The 27,247-nt window shown below is 45.3% G+C and overlaps 3 protein-coding genes across 5 annotated transcripts in view; 1 reads left to right on the plus strand and 2 right to left on the minus strand.

Moving 5' to 3' along the window:
- ZWINT (ZW10 interacting kinetochore protein) overlaps window positions 1–3,075 on the minus strand; it is a 25,886-nt gene extending 22,811 nt beyond the window's left edge. The window contains exon 1 of the mRNA XM_079960109.1: window positions 2,996–3,075. Within this exon, the coding sequence (XP_079816235.1) occupies window positions 2,996–3,063 (68 nt within the window). The 5' untranslated portion in view covers window positions 3,064–3,075. The remainder of the gene's footprint in view (window positions 1–2,995) is intronic.
- WDR13 (WD repeat domain 13) lies at window positions 215–12,216 on the plus strand. 3 transcript variants are annotated; one of them, XM_079960088.1, is made up of 10 exons: window positions 215–366; window positions 3,976–4,062; window positions 5,065–5,305; window positions 6,190–6,299; window positions 6,550–6,680; window positions 7,245–7,552; window positions 7,967–8,147; window positions 8,236–8,377; window positions 8,572–8,690; window positions 8,915–12,216. In XM_079960088.1, the coding sequence occupies exons 1-10, from the start codon at window positions 287–289 to the stop codon at window positions 9,097–9,099; spliced, it is 1,584 nt and encodes a 527-aa protein (XP_079816214.1). In that variant the 5' UTR covers window positions 215–286; the 3' UTR covers window positions 9,100–12,216. The 3 variants fall into 3 exon arrangements, with proteins under 3 accessions (XP_079816214.1, XP_079816216.1, XP_079816215.1); XM_079960090.1 differs by lacking the exon at window positions 215–366 and adding an exon at window positions 2,471–2,590; XM_079960089.1 differs by lacking the exon at window positions 215–366 and adding an exon at window positions 3,299–3,420.
- Window positions 12,217–12,632: 416 nt separating this feature from the next.
- On the minus strand, window positions 12,633–23,516 carry SUV39H1 (SUV39H1 histone lysine methyltransferase). The gene is made up of 6 exons (XM_079960102.1): window positions 23,375–23,516; window positions 19,677–19,822; window positions 18,600–19,265; window positions 14,058–14,204; window positions 13,826–13,955; window positions 12,633–13,463 (listed from the first exon to the last, which is right to left on the minus strand). The coding sequence occupies exons 1-6, from the start codon at window positions 23,391–23,393 to the stop codon at window positions 13,327–13,329; spliced, it is 1,245 nt and encodes a 414-aa protein (XP_079816228.1). The 5' UTR covers window positions 23,394–23,516; the 3' UTR covers window positions 12,633–13,326.
- Window positions 23,517–27,247: the final 3,731 nt, after the last annotated feature.

Consider the following 27,247-nt stretch of genomic DNA (forward strand, 5'->3'; position numbering starts at 1 on the left):
GAAGCAGCGGGGCTGTACTTGTGAGAAAATGAACATAAAGCTCAGGCTGTAATTGTAAAATCTCATAGTCCATTCTAGGTGGCCTATAGATGCCTCTCTGAGGCACCTAGGCTTATACCAGGCACTCCAGGAATTTGAACTACTTACTTTTTTTTTTTACTTACGCGCACACACACAGATAGAACTAGCCTTCCTTATCACCAGTTCCTTTCCCAAGCGGCCCCACCCTCTCTACAAAGGCCCAGATTGCAGCCTAGCAGGTGCATCTGGCTTCCCTGGGAAAGCCATGGAGTGGAATCCGGAGAGGAGGAAAAGAAGCTCCGTGAGTGGCAGCAGCTGGGGCAACACGAGCTGGATGAGATTCCAGTAAGTTTCCTTGGTTTGTTTTTCCTTGAGCTTCCTGGTGTGGCCTCTGGCTGGGTGGCTTGCAAAACCTTGTACAGACATTTTACAGGAAATGCTTGCTGGCATACTGTTCAACTCCTGCTTGAACTCTCCCTGCTTCTTTCCTTGATTTTTAACTAGTCCATCCTTTTTTGCTCTCCTTGCTCTGGATCACTTTGGTACCGTAAACAAGAGATTCTGCAAGGGCGCAGAGCTCTTAATTCAGTAGAATGGCACGAGAGTGGTTTGTAAAATGACGAGCGCAGAGGCAGGCAGGGTTAACAGGCGCAACTTGCTATACAAGGGTTTGGCATCGCCCAAATTCCTTCCACCCTGTTCTCTTGAATTGGAGACTGGTATTTCTCGGTTGCCTTTGCACCTCCCGCCCTCTGGTCCTCCCCACTCCCTAGCCGTAATGAAGACTGCAAGCCCTTATAGGCACGAACCTCTTGGGATGAGATGCAAGGGTACTCAGTGCTATGTAGTTAATATTATTGTGCAACTTATTGTACTATGTTTTTATACGTGTTGTAAGCTGCCCAGATGGGCGTGGTATATTGTTGTTGTTGTTGTTGTTGTTGTTGTTGTTACTATTATTATTAACTATATTGGAGCCTGTAGTTTAAGGGTTAATACGAGTCACTTTTGCGCAACGCAGTTTCAGCAAAAGCTTCCCCAAGTATATGCAAAACAACAAAATGTCCCCCCCCCCCTAAACACATATTGGGACTTTGTGATGACTACGGGCAGGGGTGCCAACTTGAATAAAACATTGGGGGTGGGGCAGGTGAGCCCCGCCCCACATAATCGATCACACGCACACTATCCGGAATGGCAATGCCCATCAACTTGGGGGCGTCTGTCTCCCTCAAATATTTTAATAGAGGTGGGGGAGGGAGGGACCTGGGTCCCTAGGAGTTGGCTCCTATGACAGCGGAAGTGGCTTCGACGTCGAGGCTGGATGAAGCCCCTTTTGATGCAAGAAGCAAAGGCGGGGGGAGCAGTGGGGAAAGGAGAAGCGGCGCGGGGGAGGGGAGAGGAGAGGAGGAGGAGGAGTTCTTCTGTGTTATTGTTTTACAAACGTGGACAAAGATTCTGGGGTTCACGTCCGCTTTGAAAATCTCACCATTTGCCTTCTGGGAGATGATCTGTAATGAAATGAAAAAGGTATATACCTTTCTGAAGAAACCAGAGGCCTTTCTCCTGGACATGGTCGGCCAATTGGTGCCAAAGAAGGACAGAACTTTTTTTATGTATGCTACAACAGCAGCAAGAATACTTATTGCAAAGTATTGGAAGACACAAGATCTACCCACCCGGGAAGAATGGCAGATGAAGGTGATGGACTACATGGAATTGGCGGAAATGACTGGCAGAATCCGAGACCAGGGAGAAGAGTCGGTGGAGGAAGACTGGAGGAAATTTAAAGACTGTCTACAGAAACATTGTAAAATTAATATTTGTTAGAAGGATGTTGGAATAATAATATAAAGGATTTGGGAATAACTGACTGTTAATTGGTGAAAGGAGGAAAAGTAAAATTACATTATATTAAGACAATTTACAGGACAAAAATTTTAAAAGAGGGAAAGGATTTGCTGAAATAGATAATCGACCTAGAATACAAAAAAGGGAGGTGTGTGGAGGTCAAGGAAACAAGCTAATGAAAGAATAGAAAGGAAATTTGATGCTTTTTCTTTTTTCTAATTTTGTTTTGTTTTAGTGGGTTTTATTTTTCTGTTTTTCCCCCCCTTTTTTATATTGTGGTGTGTTGCTTGGTTTTTGTTTAACGTGGTATGTTCATTTTTTCTTTTTGTAATTCTTGAAACTTTAATAAATATCATTAAAAAAAAAGAAAAAAGAACATCTCACTATTTGGTCGCTACCCGCCCCCGCCCCGCCTCATCCCCGATGGGGAGATTGCACTCTGCACGTGCTCTGGAGCTGCTGAGCAGCGAGGCCGGCGAGCAACCTCTGGGCGGCTGCTGACAGCGGCCTGCCACTCGCGTCCCCTAAGCGGCGCCCGGCCACCTCCGCCTCGGAAGGGCCGGGCGCTGCCGGGCCCGCATGCGCCGCCGCCGCCGCCGCCGCTGCTCCTCCTCCTCCTCCCGCCTTCCTCGCCGTCTCCGCCCTTTTCTCCGGCTGCTCTTGCTGCTGCCGCTGCCGGCCATCGCCGCGGCTGAGGACCCGGGAGCCGCTGCTGCAGGTACCGCCCGCGTCCCCAGCGCCCCTTCCATCCACCCGCGGGACCCCGATCCGACCCTACGGCCAGCTGCCCTCGCAGGATGAGGCCCCCCCTCCCCGGATCCGGTTGCCGTGGAAACGAGCCCGCCCCTTGCAAGGTTGGCCTCGTCTGCCTCTCCGGCGAGGTGGTCGCCATGGAGACCCCCCCGTGGTCTCCCTGCCTTCGGGGCATCCCGCGGACACAGGCCCTTTCTCAGCGCATCCACATCCCTCTTTCCCTTGCCTTCCTTCATCCCCCCTTCCTCTTCTCATCACCATAGTAACCAGCCCATGCCATCACCCCCAAAAACGTCGCTTCTCCCTTTGTGTCTCTCCCCCCCCCCCAATGTAATAGGGAATTAATTCTCCTCCCATCAAAAATGCTTACGGGATTATTCCGCTCCTCCAGCAAATCAGGCTGTCATTGCTTCTCATCCCCGAGATATCATACCGCATCGTGAGCCCGTTCTTCCCTTTTTCGTCACCCCCTCCCCCAAATCCGAAATTAGGCCCCTTTTGAGGAAAGAGCCAGCAAAAATTGTCCACTGCAAAGTCCAGTTGTCACAGATGATGCTGGTGCATATCCCCCTCTGACCTTCCTCTTTTCGGGGGAGCGCGTGGTGGGATATTAGAGACCAGATGGCACCGTGCAAAGGGCTGGATTTGGCTTAGGGTTCACTCTTATCTATCTCGTATGGATGCTCTAATGCAGGCACGGCCAATTTCTTAAGCTATGGGGACTGGGCCCCTTTTGCAAAGCCGCTGTAGGGGAGGGGCACTCCTCCCTGGGAAGAACTGCCAAGAATTATTAAGGTACTAATGTGCGGAGGGGGCAGATGAGAGTCATGCTGCAGGTCTCCTGACTGGACAGTTTGCAATCCCTCCTCTAGTACCTTTTGCAATATTGTGGCCCATATCCATTCCCTGTATTAGTGCTGTCTGTTATGTGGAGGGAACATCAGTGTCAAACCCAAACCTTTCTTCCCTCCCAGTAAAGCAAGTCAGCAGACTACACAGTGGCTGCCATATGTGGGACGCACAATTCATGCTCTCCCTTATGCTGCAGGAAACAAAATACTACCACCACACCCATTGGTGACTGAGTCCCATCATCTGCTTCAATTGGCTCTTCCTTAGCTTGTCAGAAGCACTGTCACAGAGCTGTTTTTCCTGTGCGAGGGGAGTGTGCCTTCCCTGTCCGTTGCCTATGGCCAGTTTCACAGCTAAGGCTTCTTTTGTCATAGCCATCTGTGCGCCTCTTGGCCTGGAAGTTGCATGCTAATGGATGGGCCATCACGTTGCGCAAGCCTTTAATCCCTCTCTGCGCCCATCTCTGAAGCTGATTTCTCTGTGACCTCTCAATTGCAGACGCCCACTTACAAGCTCCCCTGAGCGGCCAGTGGCAGTGTGGGGCATGGCAGCAGTGTGGCAGCAAGTGTTGGCTGTAGACGCACGGTAAGTGTAAAGGAGTAGGGCCAGCAGGGATCTTGGGAAGTGCTTTGTGCTGCTGGGGTCTACGTGTGCTGGTGGAAGTAGTGGCTTCTGCATATCAATTGCTGGAAATCACAAATGAGGAGAGTGCTACTGCTCTCAGGTCCTGCTAGTGGGTTTCCCACAGCCATCTGGCTGGCCGTTGTAAGAAAAGGATGCTGGGCCTTTGGTCTGATCCTGCAGGGCTCCCCATGTTATTATGGGAAGAGCAAGTCCAGAGAAGGAGCTAAATCAGTCTTGTCTAATTGTTCAGGGAGATGGGTGTCTTGTGTGAGAATTCTAGATCCATGTTTGGTGGGAACATCAACAATAGCTATGAATATGCTTTCACAATTACCCTTGGTAGTTTCTCCAGGTGAGTCAATCATTTTTGATGCCATACCTTCAATTAGTGCAGGAATTACCATATTGGTCTGAATATAGGCTGCATTCCGCTCTTCCCCAAGCCAAGCCTGTATAAAATCATGCTCTTATAGGTAGAAAAGCTGTGATTTTAAAAAAATCTCATTTTAGGGGTGCTTCCTATATTGGGGGAGGCTTGTATCCAGACCAATATGATCAAACCCCCACTAAAGACATGTCCTGAGAAAGGGTCAGTGTCTTGTGTCTTTGGACAACTAAGTTTTAGAAGCAAAATATCAATATTTTAGAGGTAGATGGCGGGTGGGTGGGTTCCTCAAATCTGACTTTCTACCAAAGGGATTTTATTTCCAATTGTTGAATGCTTTTCATTTGGTGGCCTCAAATATATTGTGTCACGCCATTACAGTGTTATCAGCTGGAGCACTGACCACAGCGTGGCAATGCAAGATACTGTGCTGCAGGGGAATCTTGAAGGAGATTCTCTCCGTTCAGTTGGTGCTAACCCCAGCACTATGCTAAAGAGCAAGAGAGAGCAGGGTGAGCTGAATTAGAATGCAAGTAGGCTCTGGCTTCCAGCAGCTGATGCACCAACCCCTATTTCAGGTACAACGCATACCGCACCCCAACCTTCCCGCAATTCCGCACACAGTACATCCGCCGGCGCAGCCAGCTGCTGCGGGACAACGCCAAGGCCGGCTACGACCCCTCGCTCCGCAAGCAGTACCTGCGGCTGCGCAGCCAGCTCCTGGCCCAGCGCTACGGCCCCCTCTCAGAGCAGAGCAGCTTCCGTGCCTACAGCAACAGCATTGTCCGAAGCAGTCGTACCACACTTGACCGCATGGAGGTAACCAAGGGCAGCCGGGTGGGACGACAACAGTAACACCAGCCCTGTGCATTTGGCCTGGGACATCATGTATTTAAATGAAGCCTATTCCATTGGTGGGAAGAGGGCCGTAGGTGTTTTGCCGAGGTCAGCACTTGCTCAGAGGAGAGAATGATTCCTTGCCAACACAGGAGCATTTGAGCTCCCACTCCGTGCAGCACAGTATTCTTGTCCAGTAGGATCAGGGCTGTGTGTAATCTGTCCGCCAGGGAAGCCAAAGCTAAACTATGCATGTGCCATGGGCATAGCCGGGGGGGGGGCAAGGAGAAGCAGCTCCCCCCTCCAGATCAAGTAAAACAATAGAAATACTTAACTGACCAACCACATCGGTTCTGCTCCCCCTAACAAAAAACTTGGCTACGCCCATGGCATGTGCAATAGACATACGCAGAGTAAGTTTATTTGTTTAGAGCCGCTCACGTCATTCCAATCCCAATATTCAGATTTTCAGAAAATTTGGCAGATTTGGGAAAACAGAAAAGAAAACTGGGAATGTAGAGAGCAGAACAAGGTAAGGGCACAGTTAAAGAGGTATTCCTCCCTCCGCAAAGGTTCCAGAGCCTTCATTAAAAGCCTCCCGACACATTTTTAGTCATCAGGATTAGAAAATAGACAAACAAATCAGAGGGAACAGAAGCACAGGTTAGAAATCTGAGTCTTTTATAAAGGCACTCTGCAACTTAAGTGCTGGCGTCCGTTTCCTCATCTTCTCATTGCTTCCTCTCTGGAATCCCTGACCTTGCAGATATGCCTGCCTCTGATTCCTTCAGTAATGCACCCAGCATAGCATGTCATCTAGCTCCTTGCTGTCTTCCAATGTAACTATTTTATGCATTGTGCCATAGGATTTTGATGACGACCCAAGGGCACTGGGTGCCCGAGGCCACCGCCGCTCTGTCAGCCGAGGGTCCTACCAGCTTCAGGCACAAATGAACCGAGCTGTCTACGATGAGAGGTATAAGGCTGACAGATCTAATCTGGGGCTAAAAGCGGGCATGGCATTCATCTGCTCATTTGGTGCATGTCAATTCTTTGACTTCCAAGTTTTTGTCAGAACCCTGGATGCTGTTCTGACTCCAGTACAGGTGAAGCAGCCAGGACAAAAGCTCTCTGCTCCCATACTGATCTCCCCACCCTCCATTCCATTGGAAGCAAAGTTTGAGGTCTGTGCTTATTTCATAGCAATGCCTTGTGTCTTCCTTTAGACCCCCTGGCAGTGTTGTCCCCACTTCGGTGGCAGAGGCCAGCCGTGCAATGGCAGGGGATACCACCCTAAGTGAGAACTACGCCTTTGCTGGCATGTACCATATATTTGACCAGCACGTGGATGAGGCGGGTGAGTAGAGCAGTAGCTAAGGTGTCATGGGGTAACTACTAACTGTCTCCATCTTGTCTTTTGATGTCACATTGGTCATATGAACCAGGGTGACTATGAAGATTGCGTTTTGGAGAGAACTATATAGAAGAAGTGACACACCACATACCCCTGCAAAAAAACAAAACAGACGACTCCGGGACAAGTAGTGAGATTATTATTCCTGCCTTCTTGAGGTGGAAGCGAGCAAGTGGAGGGTTGGAAGAGCCTTTACAGGCTGGTGTTGCTTCTTTTGCTGATAAGCATGCTTAAGTGCAGCTGTTAACTATTAAGTAGCCCAAGACAAAGCCTCCCTTCCCCCACAGCCTTCCTCAAATGCTCCTTAGAGAGCTCTGTAATTGTGTTGATGCAAAAAGGGAATCATGTTCTGAGTGGTATCTGGCAGAGAGATATTTGTAGCTGGAGTGCATGGAAATAATTAAGAATCCCTTAAAACTGTCAGCCTCTTAGAGGGTGGGTGCTGGTACTGCTCTTGCCCTTGCTGTCAACATCCGGCTAACAACCATTTCCCCTTTTCTTCCCCAGTGCCCAAGGTTCAGTTTGCCAATGATGACAAACACCTCTTAGCCTGCTGTTCTCTGGATGGTACCATTTCTGTGTGCCAGCTAGTGCCAACTCCCCCTGTGGTGCTGCGGGTGCTGAAGGGACATAGCCGTGGCGTGTCGGACTTTGCCTGGTCCCTCTCCAACGACATCATTGTTTCCACTTCACTTGACGCCACTATGCGCATATGGGCTACAGAGGATGGCAAGTGCATCCGGGAAATTCCAGATCCGGATGCCTCTGAGCTGCTCTGCTGCACTTTCCAGCCCATGAACAATAATCTCACGGTGGTGAGTGAAGGCCTAGGATGTAGTGCCCCTGCCCACTTCCACCTGAGCTAATAAACAAAGCACCGGGCCTTTCCCCTACAAGGGACATGTGCTTGCATACAGTTGAGGTTTCTTCCTTTCTCCCCACCCCCAAATGATGTAGGTACGGAATAAGTGGGCTGAATCAAAAGAAATGGGGACTGGAATCAGTACTGCTGGGGGTGAAGCAAAGGCAGTCTGGTCACAAGTCAAAGGGACTTGGCACAGATAAAAACATAAACTTTCTCCTCTAGGTGTTTCAGGTCCATAATTAACCAAGATGGTGGTGAGGGGAGAGTCTCTTGGGGGGTAAGAGGAAAGGAAGAGTGTGTGCCTGTTGCTCATTCTTCTGCTCTGTAGAATAGTATGAAACTGACATCTTTGTTTGTCCAAAAGGTGGGGAATGGAAAGCACAACCTCCATGTGGTGAACATCTCAACAGGGAAAAAAGTGAAGGGTGGCTCAAGCAAGCTAACTGGCCGAGTGCTGTCTCTCTCCTTTGATTCCCCTGGCCGTATCCTCTGGGCAGGAGACGACAAAGGCAGCATATTTTCTTTCCTCTTTGATATGGCAACAGGTGAGTGGAATGGGATGGGGAGCATAGCAAGGACAAGGATTAGCACAGATTGGCTTTAAGCCCTCTGCTTCCTTCTTCCCCCCTGCAGGAAAACTGACCAAGGCAAAACGGCTGGTAGTTAATGAGGGCAGTTCTATCACCAGTATCTCAGCCCGCTCTTGGATCAGCAGAGAAGCACGGGACCCCTCCCTCCTCATCAACGCATGTATTAACAAGCTGCTGCTATATAGGTGAGGGGCTTTCCATGGCATTGCTGTGCTAGAAGACAGACACTTGCTCTGCTCATATGTGCAGAGTGCCAGTGAGCCCCATATTAGAGGATAGAATATGTAATATATGTTTGTGTAATGCAGGCACCGAGAAGCAGTTTGCTATGATTAAGCTATTTATCCATTGTCTGTTCTTGTCTACTTTTTCCTGACAGGGTAGTGGACAACGAAGGGACACTCCAGCTTAAGAGAAGTTTCCAGATACAGCAGAGCTCGCATCCTGTCCGCAGCATCTTCTGCCCCCTCATGTCCTTCCGCCAGGGAGCTTGCATTGGTATGATGCCCATGAGAGTTCACTCTCATTGTAAAGGGGATGCTGGACAAGACATTCTCACTTGGAATTAATTGCAGGTTGCCACTTCCTTGCCTGCAACTCTGCTCCTGCATGCAGCTAATCTGTATGGCACATAATTATTGCAGAGCCTAATCCCCTCACCCCACAAAAAACAAACAGGGAAGCTTTTGTCCCCTCTAATTACTTCTCTTTGTGCATTTCAGTGACTGGCAGTGAGGATATGTGTGTCTACTTCTTTGACGTGGAGCGAGCTACCAAGGCTATAGTCAACAAACTACAAGGTCATAGTGCTGCTGTGCTGGATGTCAGCTTTAACTGTGATGAGAGCCTGTTGGCATCCAGTGATGCCAAAGGCATGGTTATTGTCTGGAAAAGAGAACAGAAGTAGCATTTCTTCCCTGATGAGTAGAAAGAAGTACACTCACTCAATATTGTTGAAGGAGACAGCCTGGGTGAAAGTCAGGAACCCTAAACACCATTTGTCCTCCTCTTGCTGGTAGTTTTATTTATATCTTCTGCAGCTGTGAAAGTACTGAGAACATCTTTACAGTGAACCAGCATCCATTTCTTCCCAGGTTTTCAATTAGTGGGATTTTGTATAGCAGACAAAGGATGCAGGTTATCCTGTGAGAAGTTTGGCTTACTTCTGTTGTGGTTTATGTGTTAGATGTCCAGGTTGCTGTCAGCTGCAATCAACAGGACACAATGTATGCCAAAAGGGAAGGTGGTAAATAATGCTGCAGAGCCTCTCTGCCAACTGGCAGCATAGGAATTGGGACTACATGGGTTCTTTGGCTCACGAGCATGAAATTTAGTGGCCCTAGCTCCCATTTGGTAGTAGCTTGCTCCTTGCTGCTGCATAACTACTTTGCTGTTGCAATGGTCCATTCCTTCCTGGAAATACCAAGGACATCAAACTCCAGAAAGCTGCATCTTCTCTTTGCCTCCTTCAAGTGCCAGACTGAGCCATCAACTTGGAAGGATCAGCCTGCTTTATTAGTATGCCTGTTGGACATGTGAACTTCTGCAGTTACAACTTTGTGGACAGATTCCCCTCCAACATGAAAAATCTTGCAGCTCATGTCTACATTGGGCTCTTAGTTCTGGCATGTGTTTCAGGAGCAGCTACCAGTGATGAAATGTCTTCCGATTACCGGGAAGAGGAAACTGCAGGTGCTGAATAGATTTGCTTGCACACCAACACAGCTTGCTTGAAATATTACTAGGAATGTGTTTGGAATATCAAGAAACTCAATCTGGAACATTCCTGACAACTGTATTCAAAAGCAGGTGGTGGAGTAGAGTCTGCTAAATTGAACTTTGCAGCTACTTAATGCAGTTGCTTTTTGCCACTTATCTTCCACAGCATGTGTGGCATTGTAACAGGGAAGGGGGTTAGTTGTATTGAAACTCTTCTGTATTGTGGCTGTGATAGTTGCTTTTTCCTCAAATTTGTTCTTTCTGTGGACTAGGAGAAAAGATTTCTAAATTCACTTTTACTTGAAAAAACGAGTGGTAGGATTTTCAGGCAGGCATGTGCAAGGTAAGAGCTGATGGGATGGTGCTTCAAATTTCCTCATAGGTGCCACATCAGTCACCTTATGAAGAACATGAGTTGAGCTAAGGGGACCCTGTACATAAGGCGGCAAGCCAGCCACTTCTTTGCATCAAACAGATTGCACAGCCTATTGCAGGGTTGAGAGAATCGTGGCACTCAGAACTGGACACAGCATTCCAGGTGTGATTTGACTGAGACAGTATAGAGCAGTAGTATAACTTCCCTTGGTCTGAACACTATACTTCTGTTGATGCAGCCTAGAATAGCATTCATTTTTTGACCTGCCAAATGCCTTTGGATCAGAGGCATACTTCCTCCAATCTTGAGGAAATAGTGCTTTCAAAACTAGTAGCCTAATAGCCTTGTCCTCTATGAATCTGGCAAATCCCCTTTCAGAGACATTTAAGCTTCTGACCATCATTACATCTTGTGATAGCAAACTTTTAAAGAAAAAGTGCTGTTTGAAGAACCTCCTTTTGTCATTCCAAAATATCCTGCCAAACAACTTTATTGAATGACTCTGGGTTCCAGTGTAATAAGGATTAAAAATTGTATTTCTACCCACTTTTTCCACACTACACAATTTTATAAGTTCCTGTCATACCCTCATACTTGCTTTCCCACCCTAACTTAAAAGCCCCAAGCACCATAGCCTTTTCCTTATTATAAGAAGTATTCTAAACCTCAGTTTATTTAGTTCAGCCTTTCTGCATCCTCTCAAACTAAACAACCTTTTTGAGATGTGGCAACCAGCACTGTACACAGCACTCCAAGTGTAGTCACTACACTACATGTTTATAACGGCATTGGAATCTCTTGGGCACATGAACGGCGATACAAAAAATATAACACACTGGCAACCTGGACAACAACGCAATAAACTAAACAATGGCCCAGTTTGGTCTCACTATGCTTTAGTGAGAAGGAGCAAGCTTTGCTCCTCCCCTGGCCTTGCTGTTTTCAGACTACCCAGAGCTCACCATTTGTCTTCCTCAAAGAAACTACCAGTGGCAAACCAATAACAAACGTCAGTTGTAACTCACGGTTCATTAGGAATAAATGAGGTAAAGGTAAAGGTACCCCTGCCCGTACGGGCCAGTCTTGACAGACTCTGGGGTTGTGCGCCCATCTCACTTAAGAGGCCAGGGGCCAGCACAGACCTGTCTCCTTTGCCATGGGCTAATGATGGAGTGCCCTTTTCTTCTGGCAAGAATTGCATGGCACCTGAGCTTGGATGCTACCAGCATTCTGCTTTTTGAGAGAGGTGGAAGGGGACTGCTTTTCCACACCACATTGTAATAGTTGCATGACATGCATAAATTTAGCTCATGGAAATGAAAATGATGGGGAAAAGATCACCTATTACATATTTGCCTGGCATGCAACTATTAAAAACAGATAACCTCAGTCAGCAAAAAAGCATAAGATCATACTAAGCAGCTTCTTGAGTTTCTACACTGTGAAAGTCAAATACGTTGCATTTCACTAAAATGAAAGCAGGATTGATGGCGCTAAAAGCTTTTTTCAGTTTTAAGCAATGAAGAATGAACAAGTGTGTGAATAGACTTCTGATATTTCTTACAGAGATTTACAAGGATGTAGGGCCAGGGACTATCCCCTGAAATGGACAGAGCAAAGCAGGATCAAGCTCCACCTTGCACACTGAATGAAAATGCAGAAACACTTAACTTCCTCTCCACACATGACATGCTAGTTTCTTTTTCATTTAACATGGCATCCAAACCTAGTATCCTTATTCTTCGTGAACTCTCAGTTTAGAGGGGCTGCACCTAGAGATGTCCCATTTAATTATCTACAGAAGTAGGATAGAGAGGCCTGGCCCCTAGACTTGAGGTTCCCTACCACGGATTTATACAGCTGATTACTTGTGTGAATGACGGGTACATGGAAAATGGATGCTAAATAAAATTACCTGAAATTAGTAAAGCCTCAGTTCTGTATTCCAAACCTTAGTGTATACCCCCTTTTGTAGTTCTTAGGGCTGATGCAGGTAGCACAAAACAAGTGAATGAGCTGAAGAACTGGAATGACTTTCTGGAATATGTTAGGCTAACACTGGTTTCTAGTTCCCACTTGCCACACACACTGAAGTTATCTGAGTTTTTGCTTCAAAGAAGGAAATACAAGATGATACGTCACAAGCAAAATAAGGAACCCAACCATCTAATTCATTTCGTCAGTCATAATTAAAAAGCTTCATCACAGCTTCCAAAATACAGTGGTTTCCAGAAGCTAGATTCTTTGCCCCAACCCATTTCCAATATATATATATATATACTGTATATTTAAAAACATATTCTCTTCAAAACAAATGCATTAGTTACAAGAGGCAACATTGTGGCTTTTCACTTTGCATAGGGCTTTATGATGGTTATTAAGTGCGACTTCAAGTACAAATTACATGGGCCTCTCCCATCCTCAATGAAAGCAAGTTCGATGGATGAGGAAAGGTGGGGAACAGTCATACAGCACACTGAGGTAATACAGAGTCTTTGTGCAGATAAATCCATTTTTAAAATGGTTTGTGTTTTACCACTTACTCATAAATGTGGCTAGAAAGCAGTTCTGCTGTAAAACCAAGACTTGTATCCCTTAGAAAACCACACTGAAGATAAGAAACTCGTCAGTGTTCTCTGCCACGTTGCACTCACAATCAAGCCTTCAAAATAGTAAAAAGCTATAACGGGTTCTAATAAGACATCCAGAGACTTATGAGATACTATGCTGTGTTTTTCCAACCAGTACATCAACAACAAGTTTGACAAATCAAACCAATCTCCTGCCTGCTGAAGAATCTCTCAGCTGCTGTAAGAATATTTCAGTCTGGCAGTAAGAAGCAGCCAGTCATGGCTGGGTAGCATAAGAAATGTCAGTTATTGCTCTCTCTGCAATTCAAAGTACTGGGTGTTTTTTTGTTTTAAGCAGGTAAGTTCCTGACTCTTACCCTCTGCCTTCAAACTTTCAGCAACTGCCACTTCTGTATTGAATTCTAGTCCAAGTCTATCCAGACAACTGTAAAGCAAAACTGGCAAGGAACTAGAAGAGGTATTTCCGGCAAGACTCTGTGCCACATTTACACTCAATGCGCATCCGCTTCTTTGGAGAGCCAGCCAGGCCTCCAACTAGGCCAAAATTAGAGTCCATCCTTGTGCTTTCTGCATTTACTGGGTCCACTGTGGGAGAGATAGGGAAGGTGGGAAATCAGCACTGGAACTAGAATATCTTACATCGTAGCAGACCTGTCACTGAATTTTATCTAGCGAATGCACCCTATCCACAACAAGGCTACATACTGGCCAAAAGGCTAAACTCATAAAAGTTCCCTATTCCTTTAAGCTCCTACCTATCACACAATTAAAAAGAAAAGATATCAGAATTATCTTAGAATACTGTTGCTATGCTTTATTTGAAATTCGAGGAAATCTAACCAGAATTTTTTAATGGTTCAAAACATGATCTTCATTCTTAATCCCTGCCTCCCAAAATGAACAGGTCTCAATGCCCACCTAAATTTCTCAAGCACTCCCCATCTTACCTTGCATGTTGTAGTCAAAGGTGAGTTCCTCACCTACACGGATAGGTCGAGTAGCAAAGAAGGCAATGCGTGGCAGCCTCTCATCCAAATTTTCAATGAAGACATTGTAAACCTGTAGGTTAGGGTTACACTGGAAGCAGAAAACAGGAGTAAGAGGGAAGTAAGACAAGCTCTACATTAAAAGTTATGTTAAAGACATGGCTCCCTCCCCACTGTGATCTACCCCACTCACACTATGGTTGACAAAATGTGAAATGTTGCCATAGTATGCGGCATCCACTGTGTATACATCTTCTACGTAATCAAGGTCAAAGAGGTATGTGGCACCCTGTCGATCATAGATCTGACCCCGTCGTTCAGCCTCCTCTGATGTGATTATCTGGGAGAGATGCAAAAAACAGTAAGCACTGCAAAAATGGGGCTATTGCATCTTTCTTAGTAATCTATTGAAAATATTCATCCAGATCTCATTTGTTCCCTAATTTCTGCTATCTCTATGCTGGGTAACCTTTCTACACATGCTTCTACACATGCTTTTGGTTATGAGTTTAAATCAAAGTTCTAAATTCTCAGAGAAGATACGATCATGGATAGAAAACCTTCTAAAGTCATTCCCACCATGGTACATTAATTTGCCAAAATGTTTTTCTTCCATGAATCTTTGATGTTCAAGATACTGAAAGTTGACTGCCTAATTATTTCAGTAAAGACTTAAAATCTTGACCATCCTTTATGGTATCTTCACCCATCTAAGTCTCTCTGTGACACAGGTATCCAGTAGGTGGCTCCAAAATGCCTCATTTCTGCAGCAAAACTCACTCTACAGGTTCTAATACCCACATGTTTAAGAGTATCAGGTAGGAATCATAAAATTATGGCCTTCTTGCTAATCAGCTGCATTCAGTGCTGTTTGTGTGCAAGTAGAATAGACTTCCACTCATGCAACAAGGCTCCCACTGGCCTCACAGTCCTCAAAATCTGCTCCTGAGAGTTCCTCAGTCCTCTGGAGCATATTTGAGGGCATGCAGGGCAGAGAAGAAAAGACCATAGAAGTCTGGGCACACAATATCAGAAATTTTATAAATAAACACTGGGCAGAATCTATTTCACAGTTTGATCAAATAAACCTTGAGGGGACTTATATGTAATTGCAATGATATACACACATGCATATTCACAAACCCAATATAGCAGCCCATAGTCCCCTGGTTGATGAATCACTAAATCTGTGGTGTCAATATGTCATAGGATGATTTACTGAGCAAAATAATGTTGATGTTCTTAGCTTTTGGCACTATTCCCCAAAACTATTTAAATTGTATAAAAGACCTCTCACTTTAAAATGAGATACAGTGGTACCTCGGGTTAAGTACTTAATTTGTTCTGGAGGTCCGTTCTTAACCTGAAACTGTTCTTAACCTGAAGCACCACTTAAGCTAATGGGGCCTCCTGCTGCCACTGCGCCGCCAGAGCACGATTTCTGTTCTCATCCTGAAGCAAAGTTCTTAACCCGAGGTACTATTTCTGGGTTAGCAGAGTCTGTAACCTGAAGCGTATGTAACCCGAGGTACCACTGTACAGTTTATTACAAGGGCAGGGCTGGCAAGGACACAACTAAGATTTTAAGAAAATTTACATCAGATGAATGTTCAAGTTTGAGTGTCAACCACAATATCTATACAGTAAATGTTCCTTTCTTCCTGAATTTGTCCATCTACTTGTCCCACTTGAATTAGCAAGACCTACAGAAACCACCCACAGCCTTCCAGAGCCCAGTAAAATAGAGATCATCATACGTGGGGGGGGGGGGGCTTATTCCAGGGATCTTCCTGATTTCATGCAATGTTGCCTTTTGTGAGCGGACCTCAGGAATGTAACTCCTGTGTAAGTTTTGGGCCTACTGCATTTAAACTCCACAACTTTCATGTTTGAGAACCCCTCAGAATTCAGGGGTCGGCAAACTTTTTCATCAGGGGGCTGGTCCACTGTACCTCAGACCTTGTGGTGGGCCAGACTATATTTGGGGGGGGGGGGAATGAACAAATTCCTATGCCCCACAAACAACCCAGAGATGCATTTTAAATAAAAGGACACATTCTACTCATGTAAAAACACACTGATTCCCAAACCGTCCGCAGGCTGGATTTAGAAGGCAATTGGGTCAGATCCGGCCCCCGGGCCTTAGTTTGCTTACCCATGCCTCAGATGGATCAGTCACAAAGAGCCTCACTATCCTTGTAATGTAACTGATATCCCCCGTTCCCTGATCAAAGCAAATCTTGTCAACTGACCATATAAAGATAAATTTTATCACTTTGGAAAGTAAGTGCAAATATAACCGCTCCATCTTAGACTGGAGCCCATGCAGTATAGCCGTCTATTTAATAATGCCCGGTTTGACTTCCGGGTCGGCGCCATCGCCCAATGGCGGACTCCCTCCGAGCTCCGGAGGGAGTCGGCTGGGTAGGGGTCGGGTCCTGCCATGCCGGCGACGCGGGGACCCTCAAAAACCATGGGCGGAGATGCCCATGGACTTGGTGACTCGGCGGGCACCGTTTGCGCCCCCCCGACCCGCGAAGGAGCCTTTTTAAAGGCTGCGGAGCAGGTGACGGGGGGGTGTGGTGCTGTGAGTCCAATGCTTCCCCTGCCCAGCGAAGCCGCATGCCATTCGGCGGAGAGCAACGACTTCTTCTTTGAAAATTTCGGATTTGGACTAAAAGGAACAACCCGTGAGTAAATTGATTGGACTTAAAAGGGAAATTTGATCTTTGAATTTGGAGCGAGCGGGGGGAGTGCAAAAAGGAAGTCCGCCCCCCCCCCCGTTGTAGATGGCTCAACGCAAGGATTTGACAACTAAGATCGAGAGATGAACTTGTTTACCTGAAAAAAAAATTTAACTTCACGAAGGGAAATTACAGTAATTGTGCTGGAGGAGAAGACTGATTTGTGGGAACTAAAATGCAACCCCCCCGGGAACCGGGAACGATCCGCTATGAGAGACTGGTGAAGAGACACAGAAACTTTGACAGCTGTCAAAGTAGCTGTCAAAGCAGGAAAATAAAAGAGAACTTTGTTACGATGGCTTTGCTGGTTAGATTTGTTACAATTTGGACATAAATTATTGGAAATAAAGGCAACAAGTTATTTGACTTTTGGGTCTGATCTGGAAAGAAATTAAGTTACCATATTCCCTCTAGAGGGAGGCTGGAACATTGCAACAGTAGCAGCAAGTGGAAAAATACTATGAATTTGAGCAGGATCTGTTATCTCTTGGGAAAGCTGCAAAAACGAAGCATTATTTTGTCTACAGAGGTTTCTATACTAAAGGAGACAATGGATTTATCTATTGAAGAAAGGAAGGGACTTGACGCAAGTTATGTTCCTGAATAACAAAAGCCTCTGTGGAGAACAAGAAGTTTCTGAATTAGAAGGTTTCTGCAGCAGAACAGGAAAAAGCAACCTGAGGAATAAGAGCTGGACCAAATTTGAAGCCGGAGTATTTGGAACATCCAGACTTTAAAAGGACCAAGAAATAGAATTTAAGTTAGACTCTTAAACATAGAGGTCTGGATGGAAGAACAATGACTTTTTCTGAGAGTTTTTTCGAGATTGGACTTTCTGAAATTAAAAGCTATCAAAAGATGGCAAAGTGGAGTTGAGATATAGACGTGGATACACCAGTCTGGCAGTAGACAATGGATGAACTTTGGGGATTGGAACCGGGGAATGGGGGGGGGGGGGAGATTTGGAATCCAAAGGCTGTAAAATTATATATTATTTCTTTCTTTTCTTTTTTCATGTTTGTTGTTTGAAAATAGGGGAATTCGTGGAAGGGAAATGGGGTCGATCTTAGGGAATTATATAAAATATAAGGAGAAATGGTTCATTAAGATAAATAAGATAAATTAATTTGGAATAAATGGGTTATTTAAAATTACAAATAAGGTTTTAAAATTTGGGGTAAGAATCTGTGGAATCAATTTAAGGGAAATGGAATACAAGAGGGGGAGGGGGGGGAGTCCGGGAAAGATGCCACTGAAACCAAGTGTAAATCATATTTGTTTTTTGTTTTTTTCTTGCTATCTTTCCTTTTTATTCTGGAAAATTTTTAATAAATATTATTTTTAAAAAAAATGCCCGGTTTGACTGGAATATTTCAAGTTCCTATCCTTGTCGTGGGTAAATATGCAGAATACCTAGCCCTTTTAGAATTTTGGTGAAGAGTTGCTTCTGACTGACTGGAGCATTTCAGAAAATCAGAAAACATTACAGGCAGTTAAAATAAGTCATACCAGAGCAGAAAGAGAAAGAAAGAGAGAACGTAAGAGATATTTCCATTCTTTATAGTTTCAGGGGTTTTTTGTTTGGTGTTAGCAACAAGTGATATGGATTATATTTTGATAAAATGAAATGTTTGTTGTTTATTCCCAATATACTGTTATGTTTTATGTGTATTGTTTTTAATGTATTAACTGAATTATTATTATTATTATTATTATTATTATTATTATCAGACACTAATAAATCCAACTAAGTTTAATGGGGTTTACTCCTAGGTAAGTGGTTATGATTGAAACCTAAGTATCTCTGCCTCTTCGATGAGTCTGAAGTAAATATTTCTACCTGAAGCTCACTGCTGGAGCATGTCACGTACAAACATGGTGTTACTGCTTCACATCTTATAGAATGGAACAGACCAACCCAGCTTCAATTTTTCTTTCCTCCTGTACCCTGGATCACAACTAAACTTCTGGTCCATGCCTGCTCATCCTACCTCTCCTACATACTCCATGACAAAGCTGTTCTTGCGGATCTTCTCCAGTGTGCGCACACCCCAGCCACGTCCATTATCTGTCCGGAAAATGCAAAGATCGTAACGAATGCCTTTCTGCACCACACGGTTAGAGCAGTCAATCCCACAGCTGCAGCGAGAATTGCATTCATAGATGGGCATGCCAGCCTTGATCTTCACTTGGCCAAACTCATTATACGCAAATTTATGGTGTGAAGCACCAGGACAACAACCTCCTGCTGCTTCTGAAAAACAGTCCAAGCACTCACAACCCACAGCCACCTGGTTGAGAGTGATGCCCTCCCCAACCTTGTACTCATTAATGTAGACAAAGTCCCGGGGAGGCCCTTCCAAGTCCACCTCATTCTCTACCACAATGCATCCCTTGTGGTTGCGCTTGGCATTGAGTTCATATTCCCAATGCTGCAAAGCCCGCCGCTGTTTGGCCTTCTGCACTAGGTAGTTGGAGATGCCTTGGTCAAGCAAGCGTGTATTCTTTCTGAGCTTGCTTCCTCGTCGAATCAATGCCTGCTCTAGGTCCCGGTGGAACTGTTTGAGTATACTGATACAGCGCAGGTTCTTTCTGGGCTCCCAAGTGTTCTGTGACTCAGGGTAGCCCCGCCACTTCACCAGGTAGTATTCCTCATCCTGAGTAAAAGGTAACCATGCACAGTGTCAGCTTAAAACATGACAATTCTCTTCCCAGAACTGAAAACAAACCCCAGAAAATAAGCTCTCCCAATAACCCCTTCTCCTCTAACCTACTAAAACCCAGAGTAAAGGACAAAACCCAGGTATCTCATGCAAAATTAAGCAACTCTGCAACATTCTCTCTTAACAGCTTCAGTCCTGTAAACTATGGGCCACCAATCAAAGGAAAGGGAGATTATCTGGATCAGTAATGCCTGGCTAAAAGTATAAAGAGCAGAAAGAGGGGTGAAGGAGTGCCAACAAACACCAAATCTCAATGTACAAACACTTAACTGAGAGCTAGGGAGAACAGATGCAAGGTGGAATAAAAGGTGTTGCTAAAGTTGCAAGAGGGCCCAAGTAACTCACCCGAGCTTTCTTGTAGTCACAGAGATATTCTACTTCAAAATCACAGAGGTTTTTTCTGGTAATACCCAAACCAGGGCAGCAAACTTTCTGCAAACGGCAGAGATCCTGGAGGTGGGACCAGGTTGATTTGCAACAAACAGTGCAGGCTATGGGAGATAAGGCAGATATACATTAGAATAACTGTATATTTTCCTTTAACAAAAAGTGGTAATATACTTTTCTGACTATCTCTATCATTGTTTTTAGGATCATAAGGAAAAGGGAAATCTCAGAATGTTAAGTCTTACACACATTTCTGATGTTTGCTGCCACAGAGGGCAAGAACTCTAAAATTTGTGCAATGCATCCTAGAAGGTACAGATTTAATTTCCCACCTCTGTTCCCATTCCAGTACTAAACATACCACATTCCAACCATAATTCCTTGCATGTGTTTCACTTTCACATCTGAGGTTTGCTTGTTCTTTTGCAAACCTATTTGCATATAGTGATGAATCTTAAAACAGGTTGATTCCCTGAAAACAGACTCAATGCCCTGAATACCAACCCACAGCAAAACGTGGCAATGTAGCACAAGACTTGGGCTGCAATGCCTCATACATTTTTGTGATAGCTCTGTCATAATTCTTGCTCTCATCCCTATCTTCTAACAACCCCTGAACAGACCTGTGTCCTAGTTGCTTATCCTTAGATAGCTAAGCAACATACTTACATAAAACTATGTCAAATGTTATGTCCCAAGCAAAACATTTTCTGTTTGGCAGCATTTCTAACCAGTTCAGGTCCCAAAGAGCAGGATTACTTCCCCATTTTACACAGAAGACTAAACATACAGCTTTTCTAGGGAAATTACTAAAACACTTCACTGTTCTAAGAGTTAAAAACCTTCTTCTGGTCTCCAGCTTCTATTTGTTGATGGTCCATTTGCTGTCATTATTATTATAATTTATAAAGCATCAAAATTGCTAGGTGCTGCACAGAAATAACACAGCCCTTGCCTTCAGACTTACAATCTAAAAATAAACTTGACACACTGGGGGTGAGGGAATTATTTTTTTCTAATGAACAGTGGCATACCTGATTCTCCTCCACCTCCTCATTTAATCCCTACAACCCTGTGAAGTAGGTTAGGCTGACAGACAGTGACTGACCCAGGGTCACCAAGTGAACTTCAGGGCCAAGTGAGGATTCAAACCCTGGTCTCCCAGAGTCCTAGTCTAACACTTTAGCCATTACACCACACTGACTCTGAAAGGAGAATCAAGCCAAGGTGAATAGGTATTAAAACATGCAAATGAGAGTTTTCAACCCACTTTCCCATGCAGTGTCTAGCTGATGGAAGAGTTCAAGAAGGTAGTAAAGTCAGAGAACCTTTTCCATGCAAAACAGATGCTCTACCATTAAACTACAGCCCTTCCCTCAAGTCCTCATTGTTTCTCTCTTCTTATTAGACCCAAGGTATCTTTAAATGGTGGTTCCATGCGCTGCTCTGGTTCGCCAGAAGCGGCTTAGTCATGCTGGCCACATGACCCGGAAGCTGTACGCCGGCTCCCTTGGCCAATAAAGCGAGATGAGCGCCGCAACCCTAGAGTCGGCCACGACTGGACCTAATGGTCAGGGGTCCCTTTAGCTTTACTATCTTTAACATAAATAAGCAATTCTCCCTTCTGTTCAAAATATGTTAACAAACTCCTGGAAGGCACCATAGCTCAATGGCACAGCACCAGCTTTACATGCAGAAGATTCCATATTCAGTCCTTGCCTGGCATTTTCAGGTACAGCTGAACAAGTTCTCTGTGTGAGACCCTGAAGAGCTACTGTCAATCTATATATAGATAACACTAAGTTAGGGTAACCAGTGGTTGAATTCATAAGGCATCTTTGTATGTTCACACAATCATTTCGGTGGATTTTCTTGGGGGCATTTGAGTATAAATTCCCCATTCTGGGGCTTTGATCAACAAAATCCTAAGTGAACAGAAATTAAGATGCTTTGTAAAGTCTCTAGGAAATTAGTTTGTTCAAACAGCTTGCCTTTCACCTGCAGGATCCTTGTTCTTTTCAAGCCTATAAAGCTGATAGCACTAGATGCAAGGTGAACACCAAATGGGTCAAAGATCCGGAGTCTTGTAATTAGCACACTGTCATCAGCCTTAAACCTTTGGCATCAGACAGACTATAAAATATGGTGCAACAAAAATAGATTGCAAGGACAATCACAGTTGCATTTTGAAGAGCTAATTGGTAGGTGGAGGTTATCATAAACTTACCATAAAATCCATTTATTTATTAGATTTATATACTGCCCATCATACGATCTTAGAGTGGTTCACAGGATAAAAACATGTAAAAAAAACTAAAACAAAACAGCAAAATAATTACCCCCCCTTCCCTACTGTACTCTGAAGGTAAGATTAACATAAGCATACTGAAGTGGAAGCGCCATGAAGATCATTTCTTTCAGTAATCTCTCATTATGATGAGAGATCCCCCACTCACTATTCTGAACAACTTTAAAAAAAAATGCAAGAGTGCACTGCACTAAGAACACATGTACAGTTTTACATAAATAGGTTACAGGGATTGCCAAATCAGAATTGTACTGTCATCTTAAATTTACGAGGAAGACCTACTTAGGGAACTAAAGTTCCTGTGAGCGTTTTAATCAAAGTGGGTTTTTACTTTTCCACCAAAAAGTGGGAGTATATAAATACAATCATTGCTGCAAATATTAAGAAAACTAGAATAACTAATGCCTTTTCTCTGGCTTCTGGCCCATGTAAACTCTCTGAAGTTTCTCCACCAGGTATCAAGCTCACTGCCTCCTCCTGCTCCATGACAGGAAGGTATCAGGATTGGGGGGGGGGGGGCTTCAAAACTGCACGCCCAGGGTAGTGTCCCCCCGAAACAGGGCCGGTCACTCTTAGCCCAGGGGTTTCACAGCTGCTTCCCCGTCTCCACCTGCTACCAATCTCCCGGCTTCCGCACACCAAGTTCTTCTAAGTGGCTGAGCTGGCTGTCTCCCTCAGGAGTCTGACAGGCCAAGGGGTCCGAAAGCAAGGCAGCCTTTTGTGCCATTTCCTACCCCAAAACCGAGAGGGCCTAAATGAAACCGAAGCCTAAATGTTTAAAGGCGTTCAGGGCGGGCAAGAGTTTTTCAGGGGCGGCAGAAGGAAGCAAGCACATGGCGGGGAGAGGGACACAACACACACACACACACAAATAGTGAGAGGACGGTTGGCAGAAACAAGTGACGGGGGGGGGCAAAGCTCCGCTGCCCGCGAAAGAGAACTCGGAAGGGCAGGCCGGCGTTTCGGTCGTGGGGGGGGGGGGGGGGGCGGGGAGAGGGGCGCTTCTGCCTCTCAGCAAGCGAGACCCCCCCCCCACACACACACATTCCCCTCACGGCTCCCGTTCTTTCTCTCCCCCACACGCGCGCCGCCGCCGCCTCCTTCCTCCTCCTTTCCCGCCCTCAGCGCGAGGCCGCCGAGCCGCTTACGCCGCCTCTTGCGCGCTCTCCCCGCCCCCGTAACGGTCGCCCCCGTCCTCGCCCCCCACCTCCGCCACCGAACGCCCGGCTGCCGAGCGCCGCTTCTGCCCGCGCGGTTCTCTCCATCGCCGGCGCCGCCTCACGCGCCCAGCCCGAAGCTGCGCCTCCTCCCGTCTCGCTCGCTCGCTCTCGCCCGTTTTCCCTCTCACCTTTTAAATTTTCCGCCATCTTGCGCTCTTTTCTTCCCCCCCCCCCCCTTCCAACTCCGCTCCAGCCACTGAGGAGGCCGCCGGAAACTTTTTTCGTCTCTGGCGGGGAGCGCGAGAGGGTCGGAGCGGCGGAGGCGGTGCCAGAGAGTCGTAGGAGGATCCTCGGAGCCATCCGCGCGCGGCCCAATGGCGAGCCCCGCTCAGCTCTGCAGGCCCCGCCCAGCGCCGCCCGCGACCAATGGCCGCTCGCCTGGGCCCCGGCAGCCTCAGCCGGCCTCGGAGTTAGTGGCCGCCTTGAGCCCCGTCAGGGAAAAGGCGGCGCGTCAGTAGGGACCGTCACTTGGGAAGACTGGCGGACTGATGGCCGTGTAAGCAAAGGTCACCAGTGTCGAAGCAATGATTCTTCAACATCAACTTCGTTGGACTGGCCATGTTGTCTAATTGTCTTCCAAAACAACTACTCTATTCGGAACTTAAAAGTGGAAAGTGTAATGCTGGTGGTCAACAAAAGAAGTTTAAAGACTGTCTCAAGCATAGCTGTCAACTTTCAGATTTGAAAATAAGGGATCAGCAGCCTCACCTGTCCCTGAGACGATATCTAACAATCCGGGACGCTGAAATAAGGGAATTTCCTGCAAAAAAAGGAAAGGTTGACAGCTATGGTCTCAAGGCAAATCTAAAAAAATGTAGTATAAACACTAACAACTGGGAAACACTGTGAGCGCTCCAGTTGGAGAACAGCCTTTACCAAAGGTGTCATGGGCATTGAAGACACTCAAACTCAGGACGCAAGGGAGAAACGTGCTAAGGGGAAGGCACGCTTGGCAAATCCACACCGTGATCAACTCCCACCCGGAAACCAATGTCCCCACTGTGGAAGGACGTGTGGATCCAGAATTGGCCTCCACAGTCACTTATGGACTCATTGTTAAAACCATGTTTATGGAAGACAATCTTACTCGGCTAAGAGTGATCGTCAAAGAAGAAGAAGACAGAATGACCACTTAGGAATTAGTACCATGTTCTTCCTCCTCACCTCCCTGAACAGAGCACAGCAACACACACCACACACACCTGCTCATCTAACTAAGGTCTTATTTTATGTAAACATTAAAAAAATGTTTCTGCAACTTCCCAATCGAACTGACTTCTATGGAATTCCTTCATCTTCTCCACCATAGGTAAAATACAGAGGGTAAACTGTACCTCATTTCTGCCCTTGTCCATCAGCCAGACACAAGGTTTTCTCTGGCTGGAGCAGAGAAAGTGGGAAAGGGTAGCATTATTTATTTCTCAGCAGCTAGCAACTTGCACATTTTAATCCACACTCCCAATACGTATATTTTTTATATATAAATAAATCTGGGTCATATGGTGCCGAGTCCAGGCAATGGCCATGCTCCTAGGTAATACGGCAATGCTCCTATTTACTTATTTAACACACATAACTGGCTTTTTGTTGGAATACTACTGCCTCTTCACAAACGAAGGATGAAGCTATTTCTTATAGAGAACACTATTCTACCTAAAAAGAGGATTTATAGGAACCATGGCTATTGATCCCTTCCGGAGCTTTAGGTCAGGAGATGTTGACAGGATCTCATAGGTACATCACACCTAAGAATCTAGAGAATCCAGTCCTTGGCCATTTGGGGAGTGGGAAGAAGCCACAGTTGCTCAACTATCTGTAATGCAATCCCATGCAGGTTTCCTCACATCTAAGTGCCACTGTGTTCAGTGAGTGTTTATGCCTAGTATTGCAGCCACAACAGGCTTGCGAAACATTGCAGTTTGATTTCCCAATTATTTCCCATCTCTTCGGGCATTTCTAAAAATCTGACTTCTCCCATCTTGGTCTCATGATTGCCCAGGGCCTGTATATAAATGCCTGGCAGTGAACCATTCTGCCATTAAACTTTTTGCTCTTGAACTGCTGTCAGTACTCTTCAGGACCATACTGTCCTCTTTGCCCTAATTTTCCAGTGCCTACCTTTATCTGCTCTCTGTTCTGCCCCTACCGGCTGCTATCTGCAATATTGTGTGGCTATCTTTAGTATTTAGTCTGAGAGCTGCACATTCTCCTATCCTGAACTGCATGAGTGTGTTACTTAATGCTCACCAGGGTTTATCTAGATCAAGGGTGGCCAACTCCCAATAGACTGCGATCTACTCACAAAGTTAAAAACTAGCAGTGATCTACCCCCTTTTAGGGAGGGGGAAAGCCACGTTTTTGGGGGGTGCAAGGCAAAGATGTTGAGTTTTTTTTAGGGGAGCCAAACTTGTTGAGCTTCTTTGGGGGGAGCCAGTGATTTACCAGTGATCTACCACAGATGTCCAGTGATCTACCGGTAACTCACGATATACCCGTTGGACATGCCTAGATTCTAGATTGGGTACACCATACCTGCCACCAGATAGACCAAAATGGAAGTCTTGTAGTAAATTAGTCTTCTATAAGATTGAGGCAAGTATCTTCAAAAGATTCTGATATAACAACCTTAAAAGATACAGTGGTACCTCGCAAGACGAAATTAATTCGTTCTGCGAGTTTTTTCATCTTGCGAATTTTTCGTCTTGCGAAGCACGGATTTTGGAAAAGCTTCAAAAATCACCAAAGTCTTCAAAAACCTCAAAAAAGGCTACCACACCGCGTGCTATGAGTTGCTCCTCGAAGTCAAGTCGCAACTGCACCCCCTGAATGCACCCTGGGTATTAACAGTTTTAAGAAAAAGGAAACAAACTTGCAAGACGTTTTCGTCTTGCGAAGCAAGCCCATAGGGAAATTCGTCTTGCGAAGCAACTCAAAAAACGAAAAACTCTTTTGTCTTGCGAGTTTTTCGTCTTACGAGGCATTCGTCTTGCGAGGTACCACTGTAATCATGCTTTACAATCTGAAATGCACAACCTATGTCTTCAAAAATAGTGCAAAGGAAAAACCAGTGATGGTGAAAACAAGGGCTACCTTCTGTACATTTGTCACAATATAGTAATATGTTTTGAATGCATTATAAACGTGCAACACCGGATGGCACCAGAGAGCAAAAAGGAATTTTTATGGAATTTTACATAGGCTTCTTGTTGTTATGATTTAATTCCTGACTTATTTATAGCGTTTTTAACCTGTGTCTAGATCCATCCCAGCTCAGAGTCAGGCAACCATTTGGCTTCTTTAACAGGCCTGTTGCTGCAGAATATACAGTTGTGTCTTCTGCAAAAGATCTGCTTTTCCCTGCTGTGGTATAATTAGGGTATGTTTTTTAGCCAGAACTCAGTTCCAGTATCTCTCAGGTGGGTGCCATTGCCATTATAAGAGAACAAGAGAGGTGTTCGTGGTGAGTTCTAGCACCTATTTTTCTAGAAAAATAGCACTGGGAATAATAATAATAATAATAATAATAATAATAATAACAACAACAATAACAATAACAATAACAATAACAATAACAATAACAATAACAATAATAATAATAATAATAATAATAATAATAATAATAATAATAATAATAATGGTGTCCTGCTTGCATCCAGGAAGGTGCTGCTGTTGCACCCTCAGTAATGTAGTAAGATTCAGGATGTCAAGATTCTTGGCCACATGGTGTTCAACAATTATCGCCTCTCCCTGTGCAAATAGGGTTGTGGATTCCACATACTTGGGGGATATCCTGGGTTGTATCCAGTAATCCACAAACAGAACTCCACTTGCACAGCAGGGCTTCCTCTTCCTTCCCTCCATGTGCCCCCAAAATCTGTTCCAGGAGGCTCTCCAAGTCTCTGGAGCTGATTTTGTGAATGCACAGGAGGCTGCAGGGGAGAAGAAGAGAAAGTCTAGTGGAAAATGAACAGTAGTTACTACCCCAGGGTATACAGAAGTAA

Source organism: Podarcis cretensis (assembly GCF_951804945.1).
Source record: "Podarcis cretensis genome assembly, chromosome: 17".
Classification (NCBI taxonomy): Eukaryota; Metazoa; Chordata; class Lepidosauria; order Squamata; family Lacertidae; genus Podarcis; species Podarcis cretensis.

What these genes read in the sequence shown, in the direction of transcription:
- SUV39H1 (XM_079960102.1), bottom strand. An exon ending in GTGACTACAAGAAAGCTCGG is followed by an intron (nt 19,266 to 19,676) that starts GTGAGTTACTTG and finishes CCTTTTACTCAG; the next exon opens with GATGAGGAATACTACCTGGT. An exon ending in CACATTTTGTCAACCATAGT is followed by an intron (nt 13,956 to 14,057) that starts GTGAGTGGGGTA and finishes TTCTGCTTCCAG; the next exon opens with TGTAACCCTAACCTACAGGT.
- WDR13 (XM_079960088.1), top strand. Translation starts at nt 287, where the DNA reads ATGGAGTGGAATCCGGAGAGGAGGAAAAGAAGCTCCGTGAGTGGCAGC. An exon ending in CCACACTTGACCGCATGGAG is followed by an intron (nt 5,306 to 6,189) that starts GTAACCAAGGGC and finishes ATTGTGCCATAG; the next exon opens with GATTTTGATGACGACCCAAG. An exon ending in TGAACAATAATCTCACGGTG is followed by an intron (nt 7,553 to 7,966) that starts GTGAGTGAAGGC and finishes TTTGTCCAAAAG; the next exon opens with GTGGGGAATGGAAAGCACAA.